We start from the raw sequence: 26,681 nt of genomic DNA, 5'->3' as shown, positions 1-26,681 counted from the left end.
TGTAATCTAGGTATTTAGTTGAATTTAAGGTTTCTAGATTTGACCGATTTACTGTGTAACCGAAGTTTAACAGATTCCTTTTTGTACTCCTGGATCACCTCACACTTTTCATTATTTAAGATCAACTGTCAATTATCGCACCTTAAAGATATCTTATCTAAATCATTTTGCAATTTCATTTGATCTTATGGTGATAAACGACATCATCATCTGCAAACCACCTAGGACAACTGCTCAGATTGTCTCCTAAATCATTTATATAGAGGTCCTATAACACCAAACTGGGGAACAGCAGAAATCACTTCTGTTGTACTCGATGACTTTCTGTCAATTACTACCAGCAGTGACTTCTCTGACAGGAAATCATGAATCCAGTTACATAACTGAGATGATATTCCATAAGCATGCAATTTCACTACAAACTGCTTGTGTGGTATGGTGTCAAAAGCCTTCTGGAAATCTAGAAATATGGAATTTGAAATCCCTTGTCAACAGCGCTCAACACTTAGTGTGAGTAAAAAGCTAGTTGTGTCTCACAAAAATGATGTTTTCTAAATCTACGTTTAACATGTGTCAATAGACTTCTCTTCAGAGTAATTCATAATGTTTGGACTCAATATATGCTCCAAAATCCTGCTGAATATCGACGTTAATGATATAGCCCTATAATTTAGTGGATTACTCCTATTATCTTTCTTGAATACTGGTGTAACTTGTGCAACTTTCCAATCTTTGGGTACGGATCTTTTGCCAAGTGAGCAGCTGTACACGATTGTTAAGTATGGTGCTACTGTGTCAGTATACTCTGAAAGGACCCCGATTAGTATACAGTATGGACCGGAAGATTTGCTTTTATTAAACGATTTAAGTTGCTTCACTACTTCGAGAATATTTACTTGTAAGTTACATTGGCAGCTGTTCTTCATTTGAATTCTGGAATATTTACTTTGTCTTCTTTGTAACAGAATTTCTGAAGGCCGTGTTTAGTAACTCTTCTTTGGCAACACTATCGCTGACAATATTTCCTTTGCTATTGAGCACAGAAGGCATTGATTGTGTCTTGCTGCTAGAATACTTCACCTACAACCAGAATCTCTTTGGATTTTCTGTCAGTTTTCGAGACGAAGTTTCATTGTGGAAACTATTATGAGCACTTGCATTGAAGCCCACGCTAAATTTCGAGCTTCTATAAAATGTCACCAATCTTGGAGATTTTGCATTCGTTTAAATTTGGCATGCTTTTACTGTTGTTTCAGCAACAGTGTTCTGACCTGCTTTGTGTACCATCAGAGGTATCAGCTTTGTCATTTGTAAATTTATTTGGTATAAATCTCTCAATAGCTGTTGATATCATTTCTTTAAATTCAACCCCCATCTCGTCTACACTTACATTGTTAATTTGGAAGGTGTGGAAATTGTTTCTCAGAAAGGAATGATGTAAATTTTTATCTGCCCCTTTTTTTAATTTTCTTATTTTTTGGAGGATCTGTTCGTTACAATATTCAATCTCGTGACGACAACCCTGTGTTCACTCACAGAAACTATCTACTTCAATTTCACAACAAGATAAACTACTTCTAACAGCAACAAACATGCCTCTGCCAACTGTGTTTAGGCTATACTTTTGGAACACCGTTAGGTTGTTCGCAAGAACTTCAGCTGAACTTAACTCTGGTTCAGTGCCTAGAACAATTTGAGCATCAGTGCTCTCTATCTGCACTTGGAGCTCTGGTACTTTCCCAACACAATTACAACAATTCACAATTATTATTACGATAGTTCCTGTATGTACAGTCTTCCTGTGTTTGACTGTACCCTTTGAGACTGAAGCCCTTACTGTGTTTCCCCGAGACCCTCTAAGCAAAAAAAAAAAAAAAAAAAAAAAAAAAAAAAAAAAAAAAAAAAAAAACCGCCCAGTCCATGCCACACCTATGTAGCCGCCTCCTTTTTGTAGTGGACTCTTGACCTATTCAGCGGAACTCGAAACCTAACCACCCTATGGTGCAAGCTGAGGAACCTGCAGCCTACGCAGTCGCAGAACTGTCCGAGCCTTTGGTTCAGATCCTCCGCAGTCAGTCCTTTCAACTATGCTGCAAATGATGGGCTCCGATTTCATCTTACAAGCAAGACTGGCAGCATTTGCCACTTCTGATAGCCACTCGAAAGCAGAGAGAATCTCTTCTGACCCAAAGTAACACCCATCATTGGTACCGACGTGAGCCGCCAATGGTAGTTGGCAGCACCCTGTGCTTCTCGCGACATCTGGAAGGACCTGTTCCACATCTGGAATGATGCCACCTACTATGCACACAGAGTGCACATTGGCCTACTTGCCATGCTCCTAACGGACCCCATAACGTGCATAACATTGGAACTCTCAATTAACAACAATCCCACCCTGTGTGACCACCCAGATCTTGCAGGCAGAGAAGTTTCAGAGGAAACAGGACACATGATTGCATCTGGCTGTGTGACAGTGTCAACCACAGACAGCACATGGTACCTGTTTGTCAGACTAACTGGGGAGGCCTTACATGTGGTGCCCTGGAAAGTCTTTCGCCAACTGCGACCACAGCAATCAACAGTCCTTATCCATGCTAAACACTGTGGAAAACTACACTACCCAGACACACAACAGCCATCGATATGCGCTACAGAAATCTACTGTAGACACTGAGGAAAATGCAAGAACTATGTATAATAAATTAAGTTAATATGACGAGATTCAAAAACTGAATTACCAAACCACTCAGGTAAGATAAATTAATTTGCTCCTGATTAGGAACTTGTAATGTGTCACAAAATTGATTTACTTTCCAACACAAACGAAAATGCAAGAACTGTATCTATTAAATATTAAATTAGCACACAGAAACTCAACAAACTAAACTACTAAGGCACACAGATGAAATTATAAAATTCTCTTCTGGTTAGGAACTTGTAAAATGTCACAAAATCGGTTATTTCCCAGTTGCTGCCTTTGTCTCGGCCAGTGGCTACTGCCTGTAAATCGTGGGCTGGGGAATTATATACCTAGTAAGTGGATTAAGGATGGAAAAGACCCACCATGGTTTAATAATGAGATTTAGGAACTGCTGAGAAAGCAGAGGCTGTTGCACTCCTGGTTCAAAAGAGAATAGGCAAATAACAACAGGCAAAGTTTAGTAGAGATTTGTGCATCTGTGAAAAGATTTGAGAGTGAAGCACACAGCTACCACCACCGTTACATGTTAGCAAAAGATCTGCCAGATATCCCAAGAAAATTCTGGTTCTATATAAAATCACTAAGTGGGTCTAAGGCTTCTACCCGGTCACTTTTTGACCAGTCTGATGTGTCAGTTGAAGATAGCACAACGAAACATAAAGTCCTAAATTTCACATTCAAGAAATCGTTCAGACATACGGCTGTTTCACCATCAACAGGCTCCCGAATAGACAACATAGTAATAAACATCCCTGGTGTAGAGAAACAACTGAAAGAGTTGAAAACAAATAAATCACTAGGTCAGAATGGAATCCCAATTTGGTTTTTCAAAGAGTACTCTATGGCACTGGTCCATTACTTGGCTTGCATTTAGTGTGAATCTCTCACTCAGTGCAAAGTCTCAAGAGACTGAAAAAAAAGCATGTCTCCTGTGTATAAGATGGGGAAAAGAATGGACCCACAATATTACAGACCGATATCCTGAACATCAGTTTGCTCTGGAATTCTTGCATGTATTCTCAATTTGAATATAATAAATTTTCTGGAGACTGATAAGCTTATGTCCACAAATCAGCATAGTTTTAGAAAGCATCACTTATGTCAAACTCACATTGCCTTTTTCTCACATGATGTTCTGTGAACTATGGATGAAGGGCAATAGGCAGATTCCATATTTCAAGATTTCTGGAAAGTGTTTGACATGGTGTTCCATTGTAGGTTGTTAAAGAAGATACTAGCATGTGGAATAGGTTCAGAGATATGTGAGTGGCTCGAAGATTCTTAAGTTACAGAACCCAGTATGTTGTCCTCTATGGTGAGTGTTCACCAGAGACAAGGGTATCCCCAGGAGTGCCCCACGGAAGTGTGATAGGACTGCTATTATTCTCTATATACAAACGTGATCTGGCAGGCAAGGTAAGCAGTAGTATGTGGCTGTTTTCTGATGATGCCATGGTGTATGGGAAGGTGTCAACGTTGAGTGACTGTAGGATGATACGAGATGACTTGGACAAAATTGATAATTAGTGTGATTAATGGCAGCTAGTACTAAATGTAGAAAAATGTAAGTTAGTACGGATGAGTAGGAAAAACAAACCCATAATGTTTGGATACAGCATTAATAGTGTCATTTTTGACACAGTCATGCCGTTTAAATATCTGGGTATAACAGTACAAAGCAGTATGAAATAGAACGTGCATGTGAGGAGTGTGGTAGGAAAGGCGAATGGCTGGCTTGGGTTTATTGGGAGAATTTTAGGAAAGTGTGGTTCATTTGTAAAGGAGACCAAATACAGAACATTAGTGGGATCTATTCTTGAGTACTACTTGAGTGTTTGGGATTCGTACCAGATCAGATTACAGGACAAAATGGAAGAGATTCAGAGTTAGGCTGCTAGATTTGTTACTGGTATGTTTAAACAACATGCAAATCTTACAGAGTTGCTTCAGGAACTCAAATAGGAATCACTGGAGGGAAGGTGACATTCTTTTCAAGGATCACTATTGAGAAAATTTAGAGAACCAACATTTGAAAGTGACTGCAGAATGTTGCCTACACGATATAGTACGCATAAGGATCACGAATGTAGGAGAAATTAGGGCTCATATGGAGGCATGTAGAAAGTTGTTTTTTCCCCGTTCTATTTGCAAGTGGAACAGGAAAGGAAATATCTGGTAGTGGGACTGGGTACCCTCCACTATGCACCATAAAGTGGAATGTGGAGTATCACTGTAGATATAGATGCAGATGCTGAAGTCGTTTCTTCAATTTCCTGAGGATAGAACAACACACTTCACAGTTGATCACTTTTCCATGAGGGAGGACATGAAACAGAATAACCCCTTCAGAGTCGAGGGAAGACTGATGCCTTTACTGGCTGAGGGTGCAGCTTTGAACTTTTTCTTCAGAGGAGAGGTGATGTGGCACCACTCCAAGAATTGCTGTTTTATTTTCGGTTCAAAGTGATGAACCCATGTTCCATTGCCTGTAATAATGTTTGACAAAAAATTGTCATAGCAATCAGCCTCATAATTGTGCAAGCAATTCCACACAGATGGTCCTTTGTTGTTCTTTAAAGTATTCTGTTATGCAGTGAGGAACCCAGCGGGCATACACCTTTGAGTACGCCATGATGGACAAGTGTGACAGCACTACCAACAGAGACATCCTGCTGCGCAGTGAGTTGTTTTATTCTGATTTTTTCACTCGTCTTGAATGAGAGCGTCCACATGTTCTAACACTGCAGAAGTCACAGCTGTGTGTGTCCAGCTGACACATAGGAGATTAGACAGTTTTGCGTGACCTCGTTGGGACGATGACAGACGCCTCGCCCAATGCTTCCCTGTGCTTTTGTTCACTGCCAAGTCTTCATGGACATTCTGCAAGCACCTATGAATAAATGTGATGCTCTAGTTTTACAGCAAAAGAAACTCAATGATAGCTCTCTGCTTGGTATGTACCTCCACTAGAGACACCATTTTGAAGGCTGCAATATAGTGCTACCATCTATCAGCACTTCCTAAACTATAGGGATTTAAAAAAGAATATTCCATCACATCCTCAAACAAATTCCACATTGCTTCAATCGAAGTTTAGCAAGAGAAAAAATGTGTTGCACTCCTTACTGAATGCCCCTCGTATATGTTTCTCCCAGTATAGAAGTTTTACACATGAATGTCTATAAAACTATACATTATGGATAATTAACACTAACTGCTTAATTCATTTAAGTAATTATGAATTAAATTAGTTCTTTAAGCTTCAATATGATTGCAAATGAGCTGAAACTTCATGGTGTTAACATGCAGCTTGTAAGTGCTATAAATAGTAGCCACATGGCTCATTAACAAAAAAACACTTTAATAGTGGGTTCCTCCACCACCTCTGTCCTCGAGATTTTTCTTCATGCACTAAATCTAAATTATCTTAGGCAAAAGATGATAATCTACCCCAAATACATAACACTTAAATTAAAACTAAATGGAAGCCTTTTTGAATGTGAATGTATGAAAAAATGGATTGCTCACTTAAACAGAAATGCCTCCAACAGAACATCAGAAACAATCACAATAAAATGTACACCCAGACAATGGCTCACACATTTAAAAAAAAAAAAAAATAATAATAAACTCTCTGCAGATGTGGCTCAGACAGGGTTGGCTTAAGGCCCTTGCCGAGAGAGGTGCCACAATAGTAAGATCTGTGTACACACAATTGGTAGTGGCCACTCAGGGCACCTGAGCACAAGATTTGTATACAATACGTATGACTATTAGTAATGAAAACTGACACAGTTCAAAGTGCTTGGGAAAAAGGTGGGTGTGAGATGGAGGGAGAGGAAGGGAGGGTGCCAAAGTTGCTCGCGTGGAAAAACATTCGCGGACCAGCCCTGGGTTCACAACATATATCACATGCACAGTTTCTTATGCTATGTTCATAAATGAATGAAATCACCAGTGGCAGCTTGTGCAAAATTTTATCAATGTGCTACAATGTGGTGGCCTATAGCCTTTTCATTTACAAGGCTACTAATCATTACTAAATTGAATGTTAACTTCACCTATATAAATTGAACTGTTGAAACATATTTAAATTTTACAATTAATAGTTTAACACTGCAAGGAATAGAATAAAAAAATGTCAGCAGAGGTAACTGAACCCAAGCTGATGAATTGATGGTCAGGGTACTTACCACTCGGCCATGGCATAGTTACGACAATCACTCCTCAAAAATCCCTCATACTCTATAAACACACGCACGCACGCACACACACACACACACACACACACACACACACACACACACACTTTCAAATAAAAATACTGACATTGAGCCGAGAGCAACATAGCACTCGTAATGCTGGAAGAGATGGTGTCACATCACAGCAGGTACAGTTATAAACAGACAGGTGTGGCCCGCCCCTTCTCTGCAGTGATTGTAGAATGGCTAACCATCATTTCAGCACTCGACAACGGTTTCTATTTACCACGGAGAGAGTACTACAACACACGTTTTCATCCATTTTATTTTTATACCAGCACACATTCGAAGAGAAATGATGAAAGTTTAGTGTAATTTCTGGCTCATATTTGAAGAGACACCACATAATTTCAGTGGGATTTACAGCTTGTATTCGAAGAGATGTAACATCATTTTACTGTGATAGTTACAGTGTGCTGTAGCATATGAGCACATGATAACTGGCCACCACTGGAAATCACCAGAGCTAGGTAATACATCAAAAAACTGTCACTGAAGTAAGAGATATAAATACAATGTTAGAAATGTTTAAGTTTACCTGACAACTTCATGATGTTGGCTAAATCCAGTTTATTTTTCTTTTTCTTCTTCTTAGACTTTTTCCTGTTTAGAGGCAGAGGAGTTGGAGCCACCATTTGGTTTCCATTTGATTCTCTAATATTAACTGTTTCTATATTTTCTTTGGCCACCTCGGGAGTATTATGAAGTCCACTGGGTGAGTTCCTCTTTGAAGCACTTTCACTTGCATTCACATTCAAGTTCACATTTACAGGCGACTCTGACACAATATTTGAACTATTTGGGGTCTGCTGAGTGACAGAACAACTCTGGCAGGATGGTAAAGAGTCTCCTGAAATATCACTATTATGAGAGCATGTTGCAGAATTTGCATTTGTAACATTCAGACTCAAATTGTGCACATTAAGGTTCAAGTTGGTAACTGCTGCATTATTCTGGAGACTTGTTCTTGATGTATTCTGCTGGAAGGATTGTGGAATATTATTTAAGACAGCTGGAAGAATGGTATTTGATGTCTGTATAGACACATGTTGATTTGTTAGTTTGGATGTTTGCTGTGACTGAGTCTGCGGTTGCTGTGGTGAAGTAAGTTGAGACACCGGTTGAAAACTCAATGCTGAGCCTGATGGGACTGCAATAAGTGTGGGACCACTAGGTGTCTGAATTGACTGCAGTTGCACTGTACCCTGTGCTGCTACAAGCCTTAGAACCTGAAATGAAACATAAAATACTTCAGTATATCTTAAAAATAATTAGAACAATATGTTAATTCTCACTGCCATTTGCTCCACAAAACAGCTGATAAAGCCATTACATTTCACATTTCCTGTGGTATGTGGAGGAATTTTAAATTCTGAACCCATATTTATTCCAACAGTATCGCATAAACAACAGTAATTTCATAAGCCACCAATGTGTTGTCCAACTGAAAGACTTGCACCACTGTGTTGAGCCGCATGGAACAGTCATTACACTAGGAATGTGGAAAAAATTTGATTTTTTTCCCCATCTTAAATCAATATTTACAGTTTTGTGAAGAAAATGGAAGTTAAATGAATTGATTCGGACATCAGGAACATCTTTACAAACAAATTAAAATATATGTTGGTATGCGGCAACGACCACGTTTCCGCTGCGGTCGGATGTCAAATGGCGTCATTATTATTTTGCACTTTAAAAAGATACACTGCGTAATCGTTTTTTGAGTTGGCAGCCCCGTTAGCACACACGCTTTCCAATGCTCCTTTGTTTTCCTTTGGGTATCTATGGTTTTCAAGAGTTGTTTGTGTTCAAACTTCCGTACGTTGTTGAGTAGTTGGTGCTGTGTCATTCACGGAAGTAGTTATGCCTCCAAAAACATGTTTTGGAACGGAAAAATGTAAGTTTTATGGTAACTGGTTTACTTCGTTGGAAAGTAGACTGTGTAATTACATCCACAAACCAACTGGTTGTTATGTTGACTCTGCCAAGTGCCTCAAGACAGAAGCTAAAATATTTGAGTACCCAGAGTGACATTTCTATAAAATATGATCAAAACACTGTAACGGAATGTGTTTCCATAATGGCTGAATTGAGTGCTTTATGTTCGCTTCTAAAGAATGTTCCTGTGTGTGCACTTTGAGGAAAGGTGGTACTAAATTGTCAACAATTTTGAAGGCAGGAAAGGTGTGGCTAGTTAAGTTACAAGTGTTTTGTGATTTCTGTGGGGTAACTAAAACTGGGTATTCTTCTGGACTGTGCGAAGGAAGAGTTTATAACACTTGCGTAGGGAATGAGGTGTATTGGGAAGAGTAGAAAGGCAGTTCAAACATTTTGTGCTATCATGAATTTGCCCCACCTACAAGATTTGAGAAGTACACACAGCTACTTCTTGAAAGTCTTGGTCAAGTGAGTGCTGCGTCAATGAAGAAAGCAGTAGAAGAAACTGTGTTATGCAATGAAGGTGGCATTGATATAGCTGCAGCCTTTGATGGGACATGAATGTGGTCATTTCTCACTGAATGGTGTTATCACTGCAACATCCCTAGAAAATGGAAACGTGATAGACATAGAATGTATGACAAAGTACTGTACTGCCATGGTTGCAAAGGAAATAACCAAGATCATGTTTGTGTTCAGAATTTTTCTGGGTACAGTGGTGGAATGGAATCAGAGGGAGTTCTCAGAATATTTCAAAGGTCAGAAGAGAATTATGGTGTACGGTATGTGAAGTACCTTGGAGATGTAGACTCCAAAGGGTTTGCAAATGTGTAGGAAAATATGCCTTGTGAAAGAACTGTAAAAACTGAAAAGTTACAGTGTGTTGGTCATGTCCAAAAGAGGATGGACACACGTTTACTTAAGCTAATAAAAGACATGAAGGGGAAAAAGCTCAGTGATGGCAAACCAATTGGTGGTTGGGGTCATCGAGGTGGACAAACTGCAGCTCTATTATGGTTTAGCCATAAGAAGTAATCGAGAGAATAATGAGGCCATGAAGAAAGCAGTATGGGCTACCTTTTTCCATAAAGCTTCTATGGATGATCATTCACAGCATGCTCTCTGCAACAGTGGTGTAGACACATGGTGAAGATCCAAAAATGCAATAGTAAATGGCAAGACTTATGCACACCATCACTCCCTGCCATTTGAGGTATTGGAAGCAATTAAGCCCATATACAGGGACCTAAGTGACACTAAACTATTGTCACGGTGCTTACATGGAAAGAGACAAAATGTTAATGAATGCTTCAACCATGTGATATGGGAACACCTGCCTAAAACTGTGTGTGTTGGTTTCAATACCATGAGATTAGGTGTATTAGATACAGTTATTTGCTTTAATGATGGGGCAGTTAGCAAATGTGATGTTTTAGAGTTGTTGGGACTAATTCCTGGTTTCAATATGAGACAAGCACTGATGTCAATCGATTCCTTGAGAGTGGCCAAAGGCAAAAATGGGTTCTTGAAGCAACTAAAGAGGCCACAATAGCAAAGAGGAGCAAGAAAAGAAGAGAGAAGATGAGGAACACACAAACCAAGAATATTATGCAACTGGAGGGTTTTAAGAACAACAGAGGTGAGTAGCAGAGGAAATGTACCTTTAAACTGAATTTCCCAAGAATCAAATTTTCTGAAATGTTTGTTTTATGGGTGGGGGAAAAAAAAATATTTCAGTTAGAGATCTGAAATTTTTTGTGATACTTCAGGCTACCATTTGGAGAAAAGTAGACTACAGACACCAGCTTACTATCACCGGGAGGAAAAATATACCCTTATTAACTACGAAAAAAATTACCTTAATTTTGATTGTCTAATTTATGTATTTATAGTATCAAAACTATTGATTGAAATAATTTGATTGTAGTCTGCTTTTTAGATAACAATGTCATAAATGTGTGCACAAAGTTTTAAGCATCTAAGAAAAGTAGTTAATAAGTCTATAGACTTCAAACTTAGACTGGCAGGAAAAATTTTAAATTACTGACCGACATAAATGTTTATATAATAAAGTTTATATCAAAACTATCCATCAATCGAGAATTAGATGAGTGATGGCAATAATGATGTGTCGCTAAGTCTACAGCTTTCATTTCTCATGCAGGTAGTATTTCAAACAAATCAGATGTATTCTCAGAAAACATGGTGCGAGTTGTGCTTTTTGACCACCAGCTAGGATTAGGACACTTTAAGGGTCTGTAGAGGACGATCTCAGTTTGCATAAGGCGATTGTTTACCACATCCCATGCAGCTGTGGCATTTGTACATAAGTTGGGCCATCAATGGACCTGGAGGGCCAGTGTTTAAAGCATAAGAAGCATATATGCCTGGAATCCTGTTCTGTGCCAGGTCAAACCACAGACAGAAAAAGTTAACAATTACTTGCTTATTTGTTGTTAGTTAACATTTAATTATCAACAACATCTGATAATGGTTATCTTGTTGTCTTTCAACATACGCAGTCTTTTGGTTCTTGGTTGACACTGCCCTGTACACAAAGAGTTTACAACGGCATGCTCAGTGATTTCTCGTTTCATTTGTGCCTTAAGTACCCAACTAATGACAGTGTGACTATGTTAACTATGCTGGTGTATTAACTTATAATGATACACAGTGATAACAAGAGTCACAACATATTAATGATTTCTGACAGTCACGGACATCAATAAGCAAATATTATGAACAATTTAACAACCCAACATGCTATGTCTCATCTATTATGAAAACCTAACACTCAGTTAAAGGACATTGTTCTAACAGAGGGGAAGAAGAGAGAATATACAAAAAATGACAGTGTCATCATTCTAGGTGGAGAAAATGTCATCACAAAGAAATTTGAGGATTTCAAATGCACCATTATCTTCAAAGGAGAGTCCACACAAATGTTATCTTGTGCACAATTCCTTACAGATAGGATCTACAAAAATTGAACAGCCGAATCTATGCTGCAAACAAAATCACAATGAGCACTGTGGAAAATTATGGGGCCTATTCAGAAAGTAAAAGACATTTTGAAATTAAAAATTAACAATACGGAAAACCAAATTTTATTATATATCTGGGGTGTTTTGCGGAAAGAGTACAGCTAAAGGTTGCAGGATAAGGTTGCTAAAGTTCCCCCTCCTCCTCCTCCAGAAAAAGGAACCTGAAAATCTGTACTTAATTACAAGCATGAAGCACAATTAACACATTTTCAAAAATGTTTGCGAAACTGTTTTACACCAGATTGGAAAGAGTTATTAACAGATTCTTTTTAATATCAAAGCAACAGTATAGGGTGGGAAAAGCAAAAATAACAACCACAACAGTGAATGAATATCTCAACACAACCTTAAAACCATTTAATTTCTTCAAATGACTTCTGTTTTTTTTTTTTTTTTTTTTTTTTTTAAATCTGTGTAAAGCTTTTGATGGTACTGATGACACCAAACTCCTTAGTAAGCTAGCTAATAAAGGCCCTAAAGGAATTGCAAACCGATGGTTAGAATTACAACTTTCAAACACAATACTAAATGTTGAAATGAAATTTGAAAAAAAGAATAATAATGTTCATCGGTGTACTTCACTCTCCTCCGAGATAGATACAGTGTACCACAATGCTCCATTCTGCGGCCCATACTATTTCTGCCATATACTGATGACATAAACACCAAGTTTACTTCACAGCATATTAGACTATTTGCTGATGACACACATATTCTGTTAACAGGTACAGACAAAGATTACCATGACCAAAAGATTAAACCAACTATGTCATCACTAAGTGAATGGTTCAATGAGAACAATCTCATTATAAATGAATAGAAAACAATGCACATTAGTGTCAGCCTCTCATCTCAAAAGCAAGAAATCCCTAGAATGCTCTTAAGCAAGCAAGAGATGTCTGATGTAAGCTCTGTTAAGTTTCTTGGTGTATGGCTTGAGGAAAATCTTAAATGGAACACTCAAATCAAATCAACTATATCTCGAATATGCTGTCAACTGTGTGTTTATATTCTAAGGGTGCTTAGCAAATCAGTCATCAAATTGGCTCTTATACAAGTATATTATTCTTACTTTCACCTCATGTTACAGTGTGGAATCATATTTTGAGGAACTCACCCTGAAGTAGAGATATCTTCAAAATGCAAAAAAAAGGCAATGTCACTGCCATCTGTTTGTATTTATAATATTATATCATTTGTTAAGACCTACCTATTAAACAAAGACACATTCATAGCTGCGAAACAAGATAGCAATCTCACCTAAATATGATTCGGCCCAGACCAACTGGTTACCAGAAATTCATCCTACACATTGAGATATGGAAATAGAAAGAAGAAACATGCCAAGAGCTTTCACATATGAATTAAAAAGTTCTTTTCGAGCAATACTTTTACACAGAAAATTATTTTTTTGAGAAAGGTGATAAATGTTAACCACCATATTCTACAGCATGTACAACGTGATGTGTCTTACTTTCTTGTAATATTGCACAGACTTTCATGTAACAAAACTGTAACAAATAAATTGTAAAACTTATTTGTAAAAATGTATACTTGACTTGCCCAATACCATACGTACAAATTGTACAATACTGTGATATCTTGGATCAACATCACTGTGATATCTTGGATCAATACAATACAATACAATACAATACAATACAATATTCTTGTCGCATCTACAGCCAAATTCTATAATTATCTAGACAACATTTCAGTAGTCCATCATCTTCAGGTGAGAACACTTTTTGCTACTCTCACTGGAACTGACTTGTACTGTGAACAGGGGCCCTGTCATGAATGGTGCAAGTTGTTTGCCTAACCTACGTTTTTCCATAATGGCATTGACTACAGGCTCCACAGGTACTGACTCAAATGCCTCAAGGGTCACATTCGACAATGCAATCTGACCAAAGCTTTCCACACCTTCCCAATCATCTTTATGCAGGCAACGATGTTGAAGTGATATTTCCAAAACTCTCTCAGTAGTTTCAGGCAACTCAAAGCAATGCTCGGAGAGTGCTTTAGTGCAGAGCTTCTTAAAGGTAGAAATAATCTACTGGTCCACTGGTCCATATGCTAGAGTAACGCTGTGCTGTTGCGAGGCAGAAATTGGATCCTGATGAATTGAAATTCTTCACGGAGGTGGTCTTGTAGGCCAGGAGAATGGGCAGGAGCATTGTCCATAACAAGCAAGACATGGAGTGGCAGATTCATCTCAAGCAAATATTTTTTCACTGAAGAACCAAACACTTCATTGATCCAATCACAAAAAAGGTCATGGGTCACTCAAGTCTTGTTGCTGGACCTCCACATCATGTTTAACCTGCTCTTCTGGACTTTAGGCCTTTGTGAAGGCTCGTGTAGTTCCTGAATGGTAAACAAGCAGTGGTTTAATTTTCAAATCTCTGCTTGCATTGGCAAAGAATAGCTGTGTGAGACAGTCTTTCATTGGCTTGTGACTGGGCAATGCATTCTCCTCTGCTGTTATGAAGGTACACTTCAGCATCTTTTTCCAGAATAGACCTGTCTCGTCACAATTAAAAAATCTGTTGTGGCAGATAACACTCAGAATCTATGAGAATCTTAAACTTGCTGATAAAGTTCTCTGCTGCCTTTGTGTCGGAGCTGGCTACTTTGCCATGCCTCCCAATGCTGTGGAGGCCGGTTATTCTCTTAAACTTCTCGAATCACCCACTGTTTCCCTTAAACATTTCTGCAGCTGCTGATGACCCTGAACCTACTGAATGAGGTCAGCGAAAATCATTCTCGCCTTTTCAGAAATGATGTTATCATTAATAGTGTCACCTTGCAATTGCTTTTCATTTATCCATATAAGGAGCAATCTTTTGACATTGTTTAGAATACGAAACCATTGTTTAGATACTCTTGTCACTCCCTTTGAAGCATCTATGTCCTTAATCTTGTCCTTGGTCCTGAGGATAGTGCAAATAGTTCATATAGAACGATTGTATGTGCGTGCTGAATCAGCATTTTTCAATGATTTTACATTTTATTTCTCTTGTGTCGTCATCTCGTGGCTTTCTCTTCGGGGCATTTCTACTAAGGTTATTAAAATTTGCAGACAAAAAAAACGGTGTGAACACAAAAAATGTGTGATCACAAGCTGCACTAAGATGGTAGCAGAAAGAGTGCTAAACCCAGATTGCAGTAAATACTAAAGACATTGTTAATATGCCACTGCTGACAATGAAACGTGTTCATATAGTTGAGCATTTCCCCCACTGCATGGCTGTTGTCGTCACATTAAATCATTGTCACATGTTATGCGAAACATCGTTCATTAACTGAGTCATTTTTTTACAATTTATTTTGCTCGTTATGCAAATTGCACGTTACTTGCCCAATCTAATGAAAAGACACACCCTTATTGAATTTTACACACTAATGTTTTATCAGTTTGTGCCAGATATTATTTCTCACATGGTTCTCAGTTCTAAATGCAATTTTCTCATTGGGTCATCATATTATTCGGGCTATCTTGTGTGGGACAGGCCATACATATGGTAGAACAGCAACTTCAATTTTATTACTTTTTGCTCTAATATTCTATAACTTTATTCCTCTATTATTGTTGTTATTCAGAGTTTTCACTTTTTCTTTGTATTTTTTGCCAACTATGTTGGCATGATTACTGTTATTACGTGCTATGTATAGAAGTATATCTAGCTGATAAGTTCTATTCTCTTCAGACATGAGTCCGCATTAACCTATCAATAATTGCTGTTGTGTGTGTAGCACAATGAAGCATGAATGATGATGTCTGTGGTAGAAATTTTCCAATATATGCTGAAAGCACAGGTCAAGTGCAGACTCTTTCCTGTGAGATAATATATAATTCTTTTGGCAGTTAGCAGTTCTTCAGAGGAAGTGGTAGCAGGACTCAACATAATGTTGAGTACATCAGACTTCAACCGATCAAGAATGTTTCAGAGAACTGAGTGATGAGGATGTTTATAGCTTCATTTTATAGAGTTATGTGATGACAGGTAAAGGCAGCAAAATTTCACCTTTCAAGGAAGATACACTGTGAGACCACCTACTTGCATGCTAGTGTAGTGGAGAAGAGGCACCTATGGTGTTTGTTATTAATATAGATAAACACACAATCTTCAGCTGCCCTCTCCAACCCCCAGTTGTTGTTGTTTTTCAGAGTCTATTACTCATGGAGGCATCAGATTATTGCAAATGAATCTTGAAGGTCGAAATGCAAGAACCTGGTTTATGGTAGAAAATTCAGTTGTTCTGCATGTATTGTGAATCCTACAGGGCTACACTGGAGAAGAGCCACCTTAGCAGTAAACTATTTCTCTATGATTTACTTTCCTGGTGTCCTGGAAACTTCCACAGCTGGTAAAAGGGGGAGTAAGAATGCTTGGTGATGTTGGTGAGAAGCTGAATTGTTCATCTGATGCTAGATTAAAATAACTGGAATTGTGAGGAAATAAAAGCATAGAGTTTAAATTTCATTGAATTCTTAATGTTCTGGACATTATTTAGAACGAAATTTCCTGACAGATTAAAAATGTGAGCAGGACCAAGAACCGATTAAAAATGTGAGCAATACCAAGAATCGAACTCGGGGCCTTTGCCTTTCACACTCCACCAATACCTCATCTCCTGTCCTCCAAACTTCACAGAAGTTTTGCTATGTAACATGCAGGACTAGCACTCCTGGAAGAAAGGGTATTGTGGGGTCATTAGACTTAGCCACAGCTTGGGAGATGTTTCCTGAATGAATGTTTCACTCTGCAGCTGAGTGTGCGCTGATATGAAACTTCCTGGTTCGGGAACTCATTTGGTAGAGCACTTCCCACAAAAGGCAGAGGTCCCAAGTTTGAGTCTCGGTCCAGCACATAGTTTTAGTGTTCTAGGAAGTTTCAAATCAGTACACACTCTGCTACAGAGTGAAACATTCATTCTGGAATTATTTAGAATGGTTACACTTTTAATTGCATACATGTGAAATCATCACATTACATTCTATTGAACATTACTGCAGATCATTCCCTCCCCCCTTTCCCTTTATGAGAGAATAATCTACAGGTAATGTTATAAGCAAGCGCTGGAAGATTTAAGAAAACATGCAAGCACATTCATGAAGTTAATCTTCCTGTTACTTTCTATCTAAAATCATAATGGAATTAATTCTTAAATTCTAGACAGAGTACTCAAAGTACCATATCACACTGGGCTTTACCTGATTAAGTAGCAGAGTTCCTCCCTGTGCAGTTGGTATCATTGCCGCTTGATTTGTTTGACCAATGACGACTTGAGTTCCTGCTGTACTGTGATTCTGTGTATGTAAACCTAACAAAATAGAGCACAATGATAGAACGCAATTATATCATTATCACAATCTTTCTTACATAAAAATTAATACATTAAATCACAATAAATGAAAAAACCTTTACACATTTTGCTTCTATTTTGGAGGACAGCCATAATGACAATTTCAATGACAATGATGAAGATGACAGTGATGATAAGGAAGGAAAGAAGGAAAATTATAGTGTGATGTTTTGTTGATGCCACTCTCATTAGTGATGGGGCATAAACTTGTATCGAAGGAAGATAGTGAAGGAAATAGGCTGTCCCATTTTTAAAGGAATCTTCCTGGCATATGCCTTAAGCAATTTAGAGAAATGATGAAAAACCTAAATCTGTATGGCTGGATGGATGAATGACAGTCCAATGTCTTATCACTGCAGCATCTTGCTCTCAGTATGATTAAAGACAGCCATTAATGAGATGAGTGTACTTAAAAAGTTTAAAATTTTGAACTGAAATTCATGAAGCATGAACATGCTTTCACATATAAGCATACACACTTACACCAGTGATAAAAAGACTACAACAAAATCCCTTTTTAATGAATCTATGAGAACCTACACATTTTTTCCTTAAATGGGGGTTTTACCAGAGTACCAGCCTTTTTAGGTGTGTTATTTAATTATGAAATTACCAAAATGATATGCTACAAATTTAAATGCAGCAGGTATATAATTATTACACTTTTCACACAACATTTATTTTTTTAAAAATCAAGAAGCCTTCTTCATTTCGTACTTTCAGCATATTGTACTGAAAGAAGACACTCCAGTTTGTTGATACAGTATAAGTTACAACTGATTCACCTACACTAAAAAAAAGGAATGAAATTCTCGATGTTTTCAATTATTTGCACAGCAGCAGCAAAACTTGGTGCAATGGCCTTCATTTCTTCTTCAAAAAACCACAACCACCACCACCACCACCACCACTGCTGCCGTCACTGTCATAATTATCATCACCACCAGCTCCTACCTAAGCGTTCCTTCGCAACCATTTCACACATTTCACTTGCCTCAATCTCAGATGTGGAGGTCTGGACATCATCATCACAACAAATTCCTGGAATATTCCATTTTCATACATGTCAGTGATAAAACTCCATTCTTCTCCTGGAACGTCATGATTAACAGCAACTGGTGTACCACAACCAGCCTTTGTGAAGTAATTTAACACAGGCTGTTGTGTTATAGAATTCCAGGCAGTCTCCAAAGAGACTATACTAATGCCACTGTCAAACCCCTATTTACAAAGATGATAGGAGATAAGTCAATAACTGCTGATATGTTTCACTGCTAACATCGTTTTCCAAGATTCCTGGGAAGGTGATGTATTCTACAATAGTATCTCCTTGAGCAACAATGTAATATCCTCCGCAAATCACAGTTTGGGATTCAGAAGAGTTGCTCTACTAAGAATGCAATTTACATGTTCACTTAGCAAATTTTACAGGCATTAAATAATAAAACAGCACGAGCTCAAATTTTCTGCAGCTTCTCCAAGGCATTTGAGTGTGTGAATGACAATATTCTCCTAGATAAATTGAAGTTTTGTGGTGTTACTGGTACAGCCAAACAATGGATGATGCCCTATTTAATCAAAAGAATGCAGAAAGTTCTACTCAGTAATTCAAACAATATAGTCCAGGGGTGTAATTCCAACTGGGGATAAATCACCTACCGAGTTCTCTAAGGCTCAATCTTAAATCCACTGTTGTTCCTCCTGTAAACGATCTTCCATCTTATTTACAAGAAGTATAATTGGTTCATTCCGCAGATGACACTGTTACTGTAATCGATCCAAGCACACATACGGAAACAGAAGACATGCTAAAAATGTTCTTAAAAGTATCACCGACTCACATTTTCTGTAAATGGTCTCACCCTCAATTTTAAAAAAGACAAGATATTCAGTTCTGCACATACAGGGGTACACACCAATGATAAATGTAACACATGGTGATGAAATAATAAATGGGGTGGAAGCTTCAATATTCTTGAGTGTCCATACTGACAAGAATTTAAACTGGAAAAAGTACATGTTAAAACTCCTAAAACAATTTAGTTCAGCCACATTTGCACTTAAGAGTAATTCTTGGGGAGAGACAAATGAATATGTTGACATATTTTCATTCAACAATGTCACGTGGAAGAACGTTCTGGGGTAACTCATCTTTAAAAAAGAACATTTTCGTAGCTCAAAAATGTGACGTAAGAATAATATGTGGTGGTGTTCACCCACAATCACCCTGTAGACATCTGTTGAAGTAGTTGGGTATTCTGACTACTGCTTCACAGTAAATTTATTCTCTCATGAAGTCTGCTGTAAATAATCTACCACAGTTTTGAAGGAACAATGACATACATAATTAAAACACCAGACGGAAAAATGACATTCGTTACTCCACATAAAGGTTGTCTTTAGCACAAAAAGAAGTGCACAATGTTGCAACTAAAATCTCTGTTACTCAGTGATATAAAATGTCTGGCAGACCAGCAAGGGATGCAGAGAGTGTAAGGTCAATAGTAAGTACAATTTTCCTTCCTGCTGCACCCAACAGCCTGAAAAAATGTCGTAAAAATTTCCAGGCACTGCTGTTATATTCAAAATTACAATGCAGTTACTTTCGTTTTCTTTCTTTCTTTGCTGAAACACCTGCAAATTTTACATTTTCCTATCATTGAAGTCTGGAGGCCATTTTCCTCTAATTACAGAGTATGATTTTGTGTGAAGTGAATTATAAAAAGACACCAGTTTCATCAGTGCTGAAAATGTCCAAGGGCCAATAACCCTGTATCAATCGTGGAAATGTAGTGTTCATCTAATAGCTTACACACTCTTTGACCTCAGCCTTATTTTCTCTCTCTCTCTCTCTCTCTCTCTCTCTCTCTCTCTCTCTTTCTTTTTATCTAACCAACCATTCAATGCACTGAAACTTGACAACACTGATCTTCAATATGATTTCACGAGTTTTCTGCTGCAAGACATTTCTGCTTATAGGAATGCTGCAGATTTTCATTACTTGAAACTACTTTGAAATCCATCTCTTTAATGTAGATACATGAATGTTCTTCCTTTCTGGTTCCACAGGTATCTTTAGCTTCGGCATTTAGAAATGCCTTTTTCTTTTCTTTCTTTTTTTTTTTAAATGTGGCACACATGTAGACAGCACTAAATCATAGTTATTCACCATGTTCAAATGATTTTCGTTACAATTATCATCGACATCATGGGCAGCTGTCAGCTTTTGCTGAAGTGCAGGCTTCCAACATTTACAGGCCACAACTCCACAAAAATAAAATTTATAACTTTGGCACTTCAATACACAAACAAGTACTTTTCGAGCTTTGTAGACTCACTGACTGTGACATCAAACCACATAATGTAAACTGCATGGAAATTATTTCCAATTCATTCAACCCATCTACTAGGGCAACTGTGCCTATTACCATTTATTGCATCACACGACACAAAGTATGATTTCTGTGTCATGTGAAATGGGAAGAAATCTGAAACTGACTAGGACATGTTATGAAAACATAAACACTGCATTTCAATTTGCAGAATGTTTCATGTTTATTTCTTAAATGTCAACTTTTTCTTAAAGCAGGGAATATTTGTTAAAATTATGATTTACTTAAAAGTGGGTTCATTAATTTGTGGTACTGTACTAAGTGAGGAATACCTAATAAAACGAGATCAGTGGCATACTTGTGCGTTTTACATGTCCTATTTGTGTCAGCTGTGTCATATTTTGAACGTCAATCCATGTACATGTGTTTAATCTTATCCTTAAATTGTTTATTCAAACAGATGTATAGTGGTTGCACAATTGACATCACCCCACCAGGAATTACTGCAAAATCAGTTTTGTTTTCAAATAATTTTTGTTTTACTGCAGGTGGCCTGCTACCCATCTAACACCAGCAGACTGCATAAATCAAGCATTGCGCCAGAACGATGATTCCATACCAGCTTAATCAATTCCAGCACCATATCCTCCAAAAACCACCCACTTTATCTGCTCGTACAGTTACAGATTTTGAAAACACTTCTAATGTTGGTAAAGTCTTTTACTTGAAAACTATGAATGGGAGCAATTTATGTCCACTTGCTGTTTTCACCCCTTGACGTAAGAATATTTGTATCTTTCTCTCCTGTGGTGTCAACTGTATAATTTGACGGCATGTCAAAATATACGAGAGTTTGGTCAGCATTCCCTATCTGGCCAAGAAGTTACTGGTTTTCAGTGTGCCACTTGATTATGAAGCACTGAAATTTCACAAGTTTTTCTTCATAATCTTTCAGCAGCTTCTACACAATTGAAGTTCGCCTCTGAATTGAATGCTTCATAAAAAGACCAATGCGGTTGCAGCTAACCTTAAAATTTTTTATTTTTTGAACTAGAGCAATTTCGTGTTCCTTAATTTTTAAAATTTCAGTGTTCACAGGTCGGCATTTCTGATGCTGTTCCTTAACAAATTCATTTAAAATTACTGCAACAGCATAATACCACCCATATTTTGTGTGACTAGTACACTAGTACACTGCAGTCGCCCATGTCTGAAATTACTTTCATGAATTCCATATAGGAGATCTGCAGCATTATTAGCACTTTTTCCTGTAAAAGAAATAACTTCCTTCTTGGATCTGGCACTACAATGAAAGTGTTTCATTATAGTTCACTGACACATGCACTTTGCAAAATTCAAAGAAACAATATGTGAAATCAGAATGAGCCACAGCTTACCAACTCATGCATCAATCCTAAAGCTTTAAGCATTTTTCGTATTTGCATTAAGAAATTTATTTTTATTGCTATGAATTATTTGAAAGGGTGCTACATTCAAAGATGAATTCCTATTTTCTTGGGGTGGGGGGGAGTACACCCATCTTCTACCTTTTTTTTTTAAATACTAACATAGAAGTTTTACACCAGTATTTAGCTTTGAACCCTGCAAAGCATGCCTATGTAGCACTGCTTATATTCAATGGAAAAAGTTTGCTGTGGTGGCTGGCTCCTAGCGCCATGTTTCACAACTCCCACTTGCTTTGCATCTGATTGATTCTAAGCCCTAGACTGCTATTTGGATCTCAAAAACTGGAAAAAAAGTGTGGCTCAGATTCGGGTATATGCAGTAGTTTCTTAAGTGAAATTACAAATAGTTCCAACTGTAAATGTTATGTTAAAAAACATTTCCGACCGTGAAAAGACAACCCTGCATAATTTAAGACTCCCACAGTCACACTGTGATAAAACTAGTGCTGGTCACTTGAGATCATGAAGCCTATTAACACACAGGCAGCTTCTAGACAAAATACTAGACAGTGATCTAAAAGTACTTACTACCCCATTAGGGGTTTCCTGCAGTGAACACAAAGAAAATAACCTGTGGCTCACATTTTGACATGATAGTATCTCACTCATGAAATGAAACTGCCTTGAATTTTGGAGGAGACTAGTGACCTTGATAGGCAAAATTTGCACTCGTCCTTTTCAATTTATTTGAACAGATGGAATGAATGAAATAATCCAAAAACTGCAACCAAGACTGCACATTCTACATTTTATTTATCTTATTCACTTTAAACACCCCTCACAACTTTTAACAAACAGGAATTTGACAATATAAACCTGGCAAAACAATTTGTAAGATGGTGTCAACATTTATCACAGTGGTATCTTGCAACAGACAAGGATTAGTGTTCTACTCAGTTACCTGTGCACCGATTCTTCCAGGTGTAGTCAGTTCACAGGTAGATTAAAATACTCTTAAATAAAACCTCTTTATAAAAAGGGAGACATCATGTAGAAAATTATTTTACAAATCCGTTCTCTGGCAAGACTCGACAAGGCCACGACCAACTGCCTGTCCCATCCTCGCTAAATTACACTGGTGTTTTAAGCTGTAATGCCATGTAAATGTAAATGTCGTGTGACTAGGGCCTCTTTTCAGGTAGACTGTTCGCTGGGTGCAAGTCTTTCGATTTGATACCACTTCGGCGACTTGCGTGCCAATGGGGATGAAATGATGATGATGATGATGATGATTAGGACAACACAACACCCAGTCTCTGAGCAGAGAAAATCTCCCACCCAGCCAGGAATCGAACCCGGGTCCTTAGGATTGACATTCTGTTGCGCTGACCACTCAGCTACTGGGGCGGACGCAGTGCCATGCCATATTCAGTACCATTAGTAAAAGTGATCCACAGACAAATAAAAACCACCACCACTACTTCCCTTCTGTGCCCAACAATTAACCTTTTCTTTATTGCCAATCTCTTTTTATCTGCATCACAATTCCTCTATTTGCAATCTCTGATTATATAATAGGGTTATTCGTAATTACCTCCAGGGTTTCAGAAGTTGATTATGCAAAAACCACAAGACATACAAAAAATACCCACACATTAGTGGCTAGACCATTTCTCCAAGTTTTTAACTCACATTTTACAGTTGCTAAATATGGACACGGTTTTTGATTCGGCAAATGTCAAGGTGTGCGTGGAATCCATTGACATTGCTGCTGTACGCCACCATGAAAGATGTCAGCACTGGAAATCTGTTCATTCAGCTGGCTATCTGCAGGCGCGAAATAATTCGATGCAAAAATACGATCTTTTTATTTTGTTCCAAAGTACACAGCATTCACATTAGGACGACAAAATAGTTCTAGTTGGGGAATGATGGATCAGCCACAAACTGTTTAACTGTTTTATTTCAGTGCATTAACTGGTTTTGGGCTACCATGCCCCTATTTAGATGGCTAATATTTTCAGTTACAAAGATGTTTTGGTCAACAGTATATCATCTGCTCCCACACAGCACAAAAATATTTGAGTATTTATCGCCAGTTTATAAGTTATTTCATTAATAAAAACACATTGAAAGTGTCTGCAATTATTTAGATATAATGTGAAATAGTTGTGTTCACTTACACAAGTTCCAATTTGTTTTGTTGTAGTCCACATGGTTTTCCAGGTCACTATCTACTGGAACTTATGTGAACACAACTATTTCACATTATGTATTTATAAATGCAAGCACTTCAGCATGTTTTTATTAATGAAATATAAAGTGGCGCTACCTACTCAAATATTTTTGTGCAGTGTGAGAGCAGATGACACACTGTTGATCAAAACATTATGTAAATAAAGATATTAGCAATCTGAATATGGGCATGGTAGTCCTGAACTGGTTATGGCACTAAAACAAAACATTTAAGAAATATTTGTGACCAGTTGTGTCATTCGCCAAGTATAATAAACGGTCACAGCATTCACAAGATACAACATGGATAAAATTAAGTAGTTTTAAATGTTTACAGTAATAATAATGCTGGTAAGATCACTTGCACATCTGTGATGACACATCACCGCTGAAAGTGCTTCCCACAAATCCACATATTAGTGTTGTAACATGTTTTTCAATGTCAAATGAGAGGCTTCTTTGAGCATTTCTTCTGGATTTCTTCAAGAAATGGGGGAAGGGATACTCCAACACACCAGTTTGTGGTTAATATTCTGGTTACTTGCAGTATGACAGTGGAAATTTGTCCACTTATAGAAAAAAACTGTGTATAATTCCTTTTTCCCATGTATCTTGATATCTTTACTTTTAATGGACGTTCTAAGGAAATGAAGAGACACAACTGCTGCTTTCATTTGGTTGGTTACTCCTGGAAGCAATATTGCAAGTTAGATCATTGTACAAGGGTTATCGGAAACTTGCACATGCATTCCTGCCACTGTGGCTTATCAGTTTCCCGTGCAATAAAGATGTATCTCATTCACCTATTCCCTAAAAGATACCCATCAGTAAATTACTGCATTATTACAAACATTTAAATAGTTTTGAGGAATGCAATGGTGATATATAAACACAAATGTCTTCTTTGTCTTTTATATGTTACAAAATATAAACTATCCACCTTCTTATATAAAAGGCACTCACATGAAAAAACATATACTGTTTTGTTTTCTGTTTAGCACTAATAATACAGTGAAGAATACAGTTCTTGTAAGTGCATTTATTTGAAGAAGAAACAACAGTGTTACTTGTTGTATAAAAAAACATTTCAAATTATTACAAAAATATAGGCAGTACTGGGTGAGGAAGACTAAAAATGCCTAGCTCTGGGGAGAGGAGATTGAAATACAAGTGGAGGTAGCTTCTTGTTCTGCTACCAGAGGCTCTCTCATCCTAGCAGTGACTGAGGGAAGTACAAGGAGAGAGTCTTTTGCAGTTTGTTCACAAGTCTTTACAAAGATAGAAAAGGTGCATAGCAAGATGACAGGCTCAGAAATTTTGGAAACACTGTATGGAGCTCCAGAATCGGAAATAGAAGATACTGACAGAGAAGATTCGTACTATCCAGACAGAAGTATGAGTGATTAATCAGGTACACATGTGCTTCCATTGTCTGTACACCAAGCAGCTCATTCTTGTGTTCTGTATTGTGAGCAACATTCACGTCTTCATTTCAATTTGTGACTTCCGAGTGCTTCTCCATTCAGACAAAGGTACAGACTATCAGTAACTATCTGTAGTAATGGTAGTGCGAGTCTCTCGAAGGAGAGTGAGCAAAATTGGTTCTAACTACACGATCAGCCAGAGCACCCAGTTTTCCAGAGAGAAATGGATGCAGCTTCACATCTGTCAGGGCTCTAGCCAGTAGTGTGTGTTTATTTTCTGTATGTCACGTAGTTTTCACACAGATGCCACTGAGCATTCTGACTACTGTATTTGTCTCTTTGACAACTGCTTGATTTGATGCATCAAAATGAAACATTATTGCAAAATTAAATTTAAACACAATCTAAAATTAAAACTCTATATGCCATAAAGTGCCTGCAGTGAAATTACATGAAACTTATTTTGTAAAATTTTGAATGTGTGTGTCCTATAAGACCCAAAACTCAATGATTGCTGGTCAACAGACCAATGTTTGCAATCAGGATTTGCAAGTAAATTGCTGAGTAGCAATAGATTTTGTAGTATGATGTCAACGTTATATTTGAATGACAGTGATACATACATCAGCAAAGATAAAGAAAAGCATGACCCACTCCATACAGTGAGCCCATTTATTTTTTATTTTTCTATTAGTAAATTTAGTTTTCATCATGCCACTTACAATAGATAATGCTAAGTGTCCTTTTTGTGACAGGGCATTTAGTTACTTCGATTGCCTCTCTTATATTCTACTACTGAGTTCATGGCTGCTGAACAAGCATGGAAGATTCTTGAAACTTTACAGAATGGCCACATTTCTGGTGGTGTTTTGCTATAGCTGACTTTTTCTGCTCCATTGGTATGTTACATTCATGCTCCAAAACTTGAGTGCTAATGGGTCTTCCAGTTTCATCAATGTAGAT

General features: G+C 37.7%; 1 protein-coding gene across 1 annotated transcript in view; it reads right to left on the bottom strand.

Annotated features, from left to right (window-relative positions):
• LOC124556335 (mucin-5AC-like) overlaps positions 1-26,681 on the bottom strand; it is a 341,354-nt gene that overhangs the window by 141,371 nt on the left and 173,302 nt on the right. Inside the window, exons 7-8 of the mRNA XM_047130305.1 lie at positions 17,170-17,279; positions 7,505-8,195 (exon numbers count right to left, since the gene is read on the bottom strand). Coding sequence (XP_046986261.1) covers positions 7,505-8,195; positions 17,170-17,279 — 801 coding nt within the window. The remainder of the gene's footprint in view (positions 1-7,504; positions 8,196-17,169; positions 17,280-26,681) is intronic.

The sequence above is a fragment of the Schistocerca americana genome, chromosome X (assembly GCF_021461395.2).
Source record: "Schistocerca americana isolate TAMUIC-IGC-003095 chromosome X, iqSchAmer2.1, whole genome shotgun sequence".
NCBI classification, from domain to species: Eukaryota; Metazoa; Arthropoda; class Insecta; order Orthoptera; family Acrididae; genus Schistocerca; species Schistocerca americana.
The sequence above is the reverse complement of the archived record's forward strand: the minus strand, read 5'-3'. Positions and strand labels throughout refer to the sequence as shown.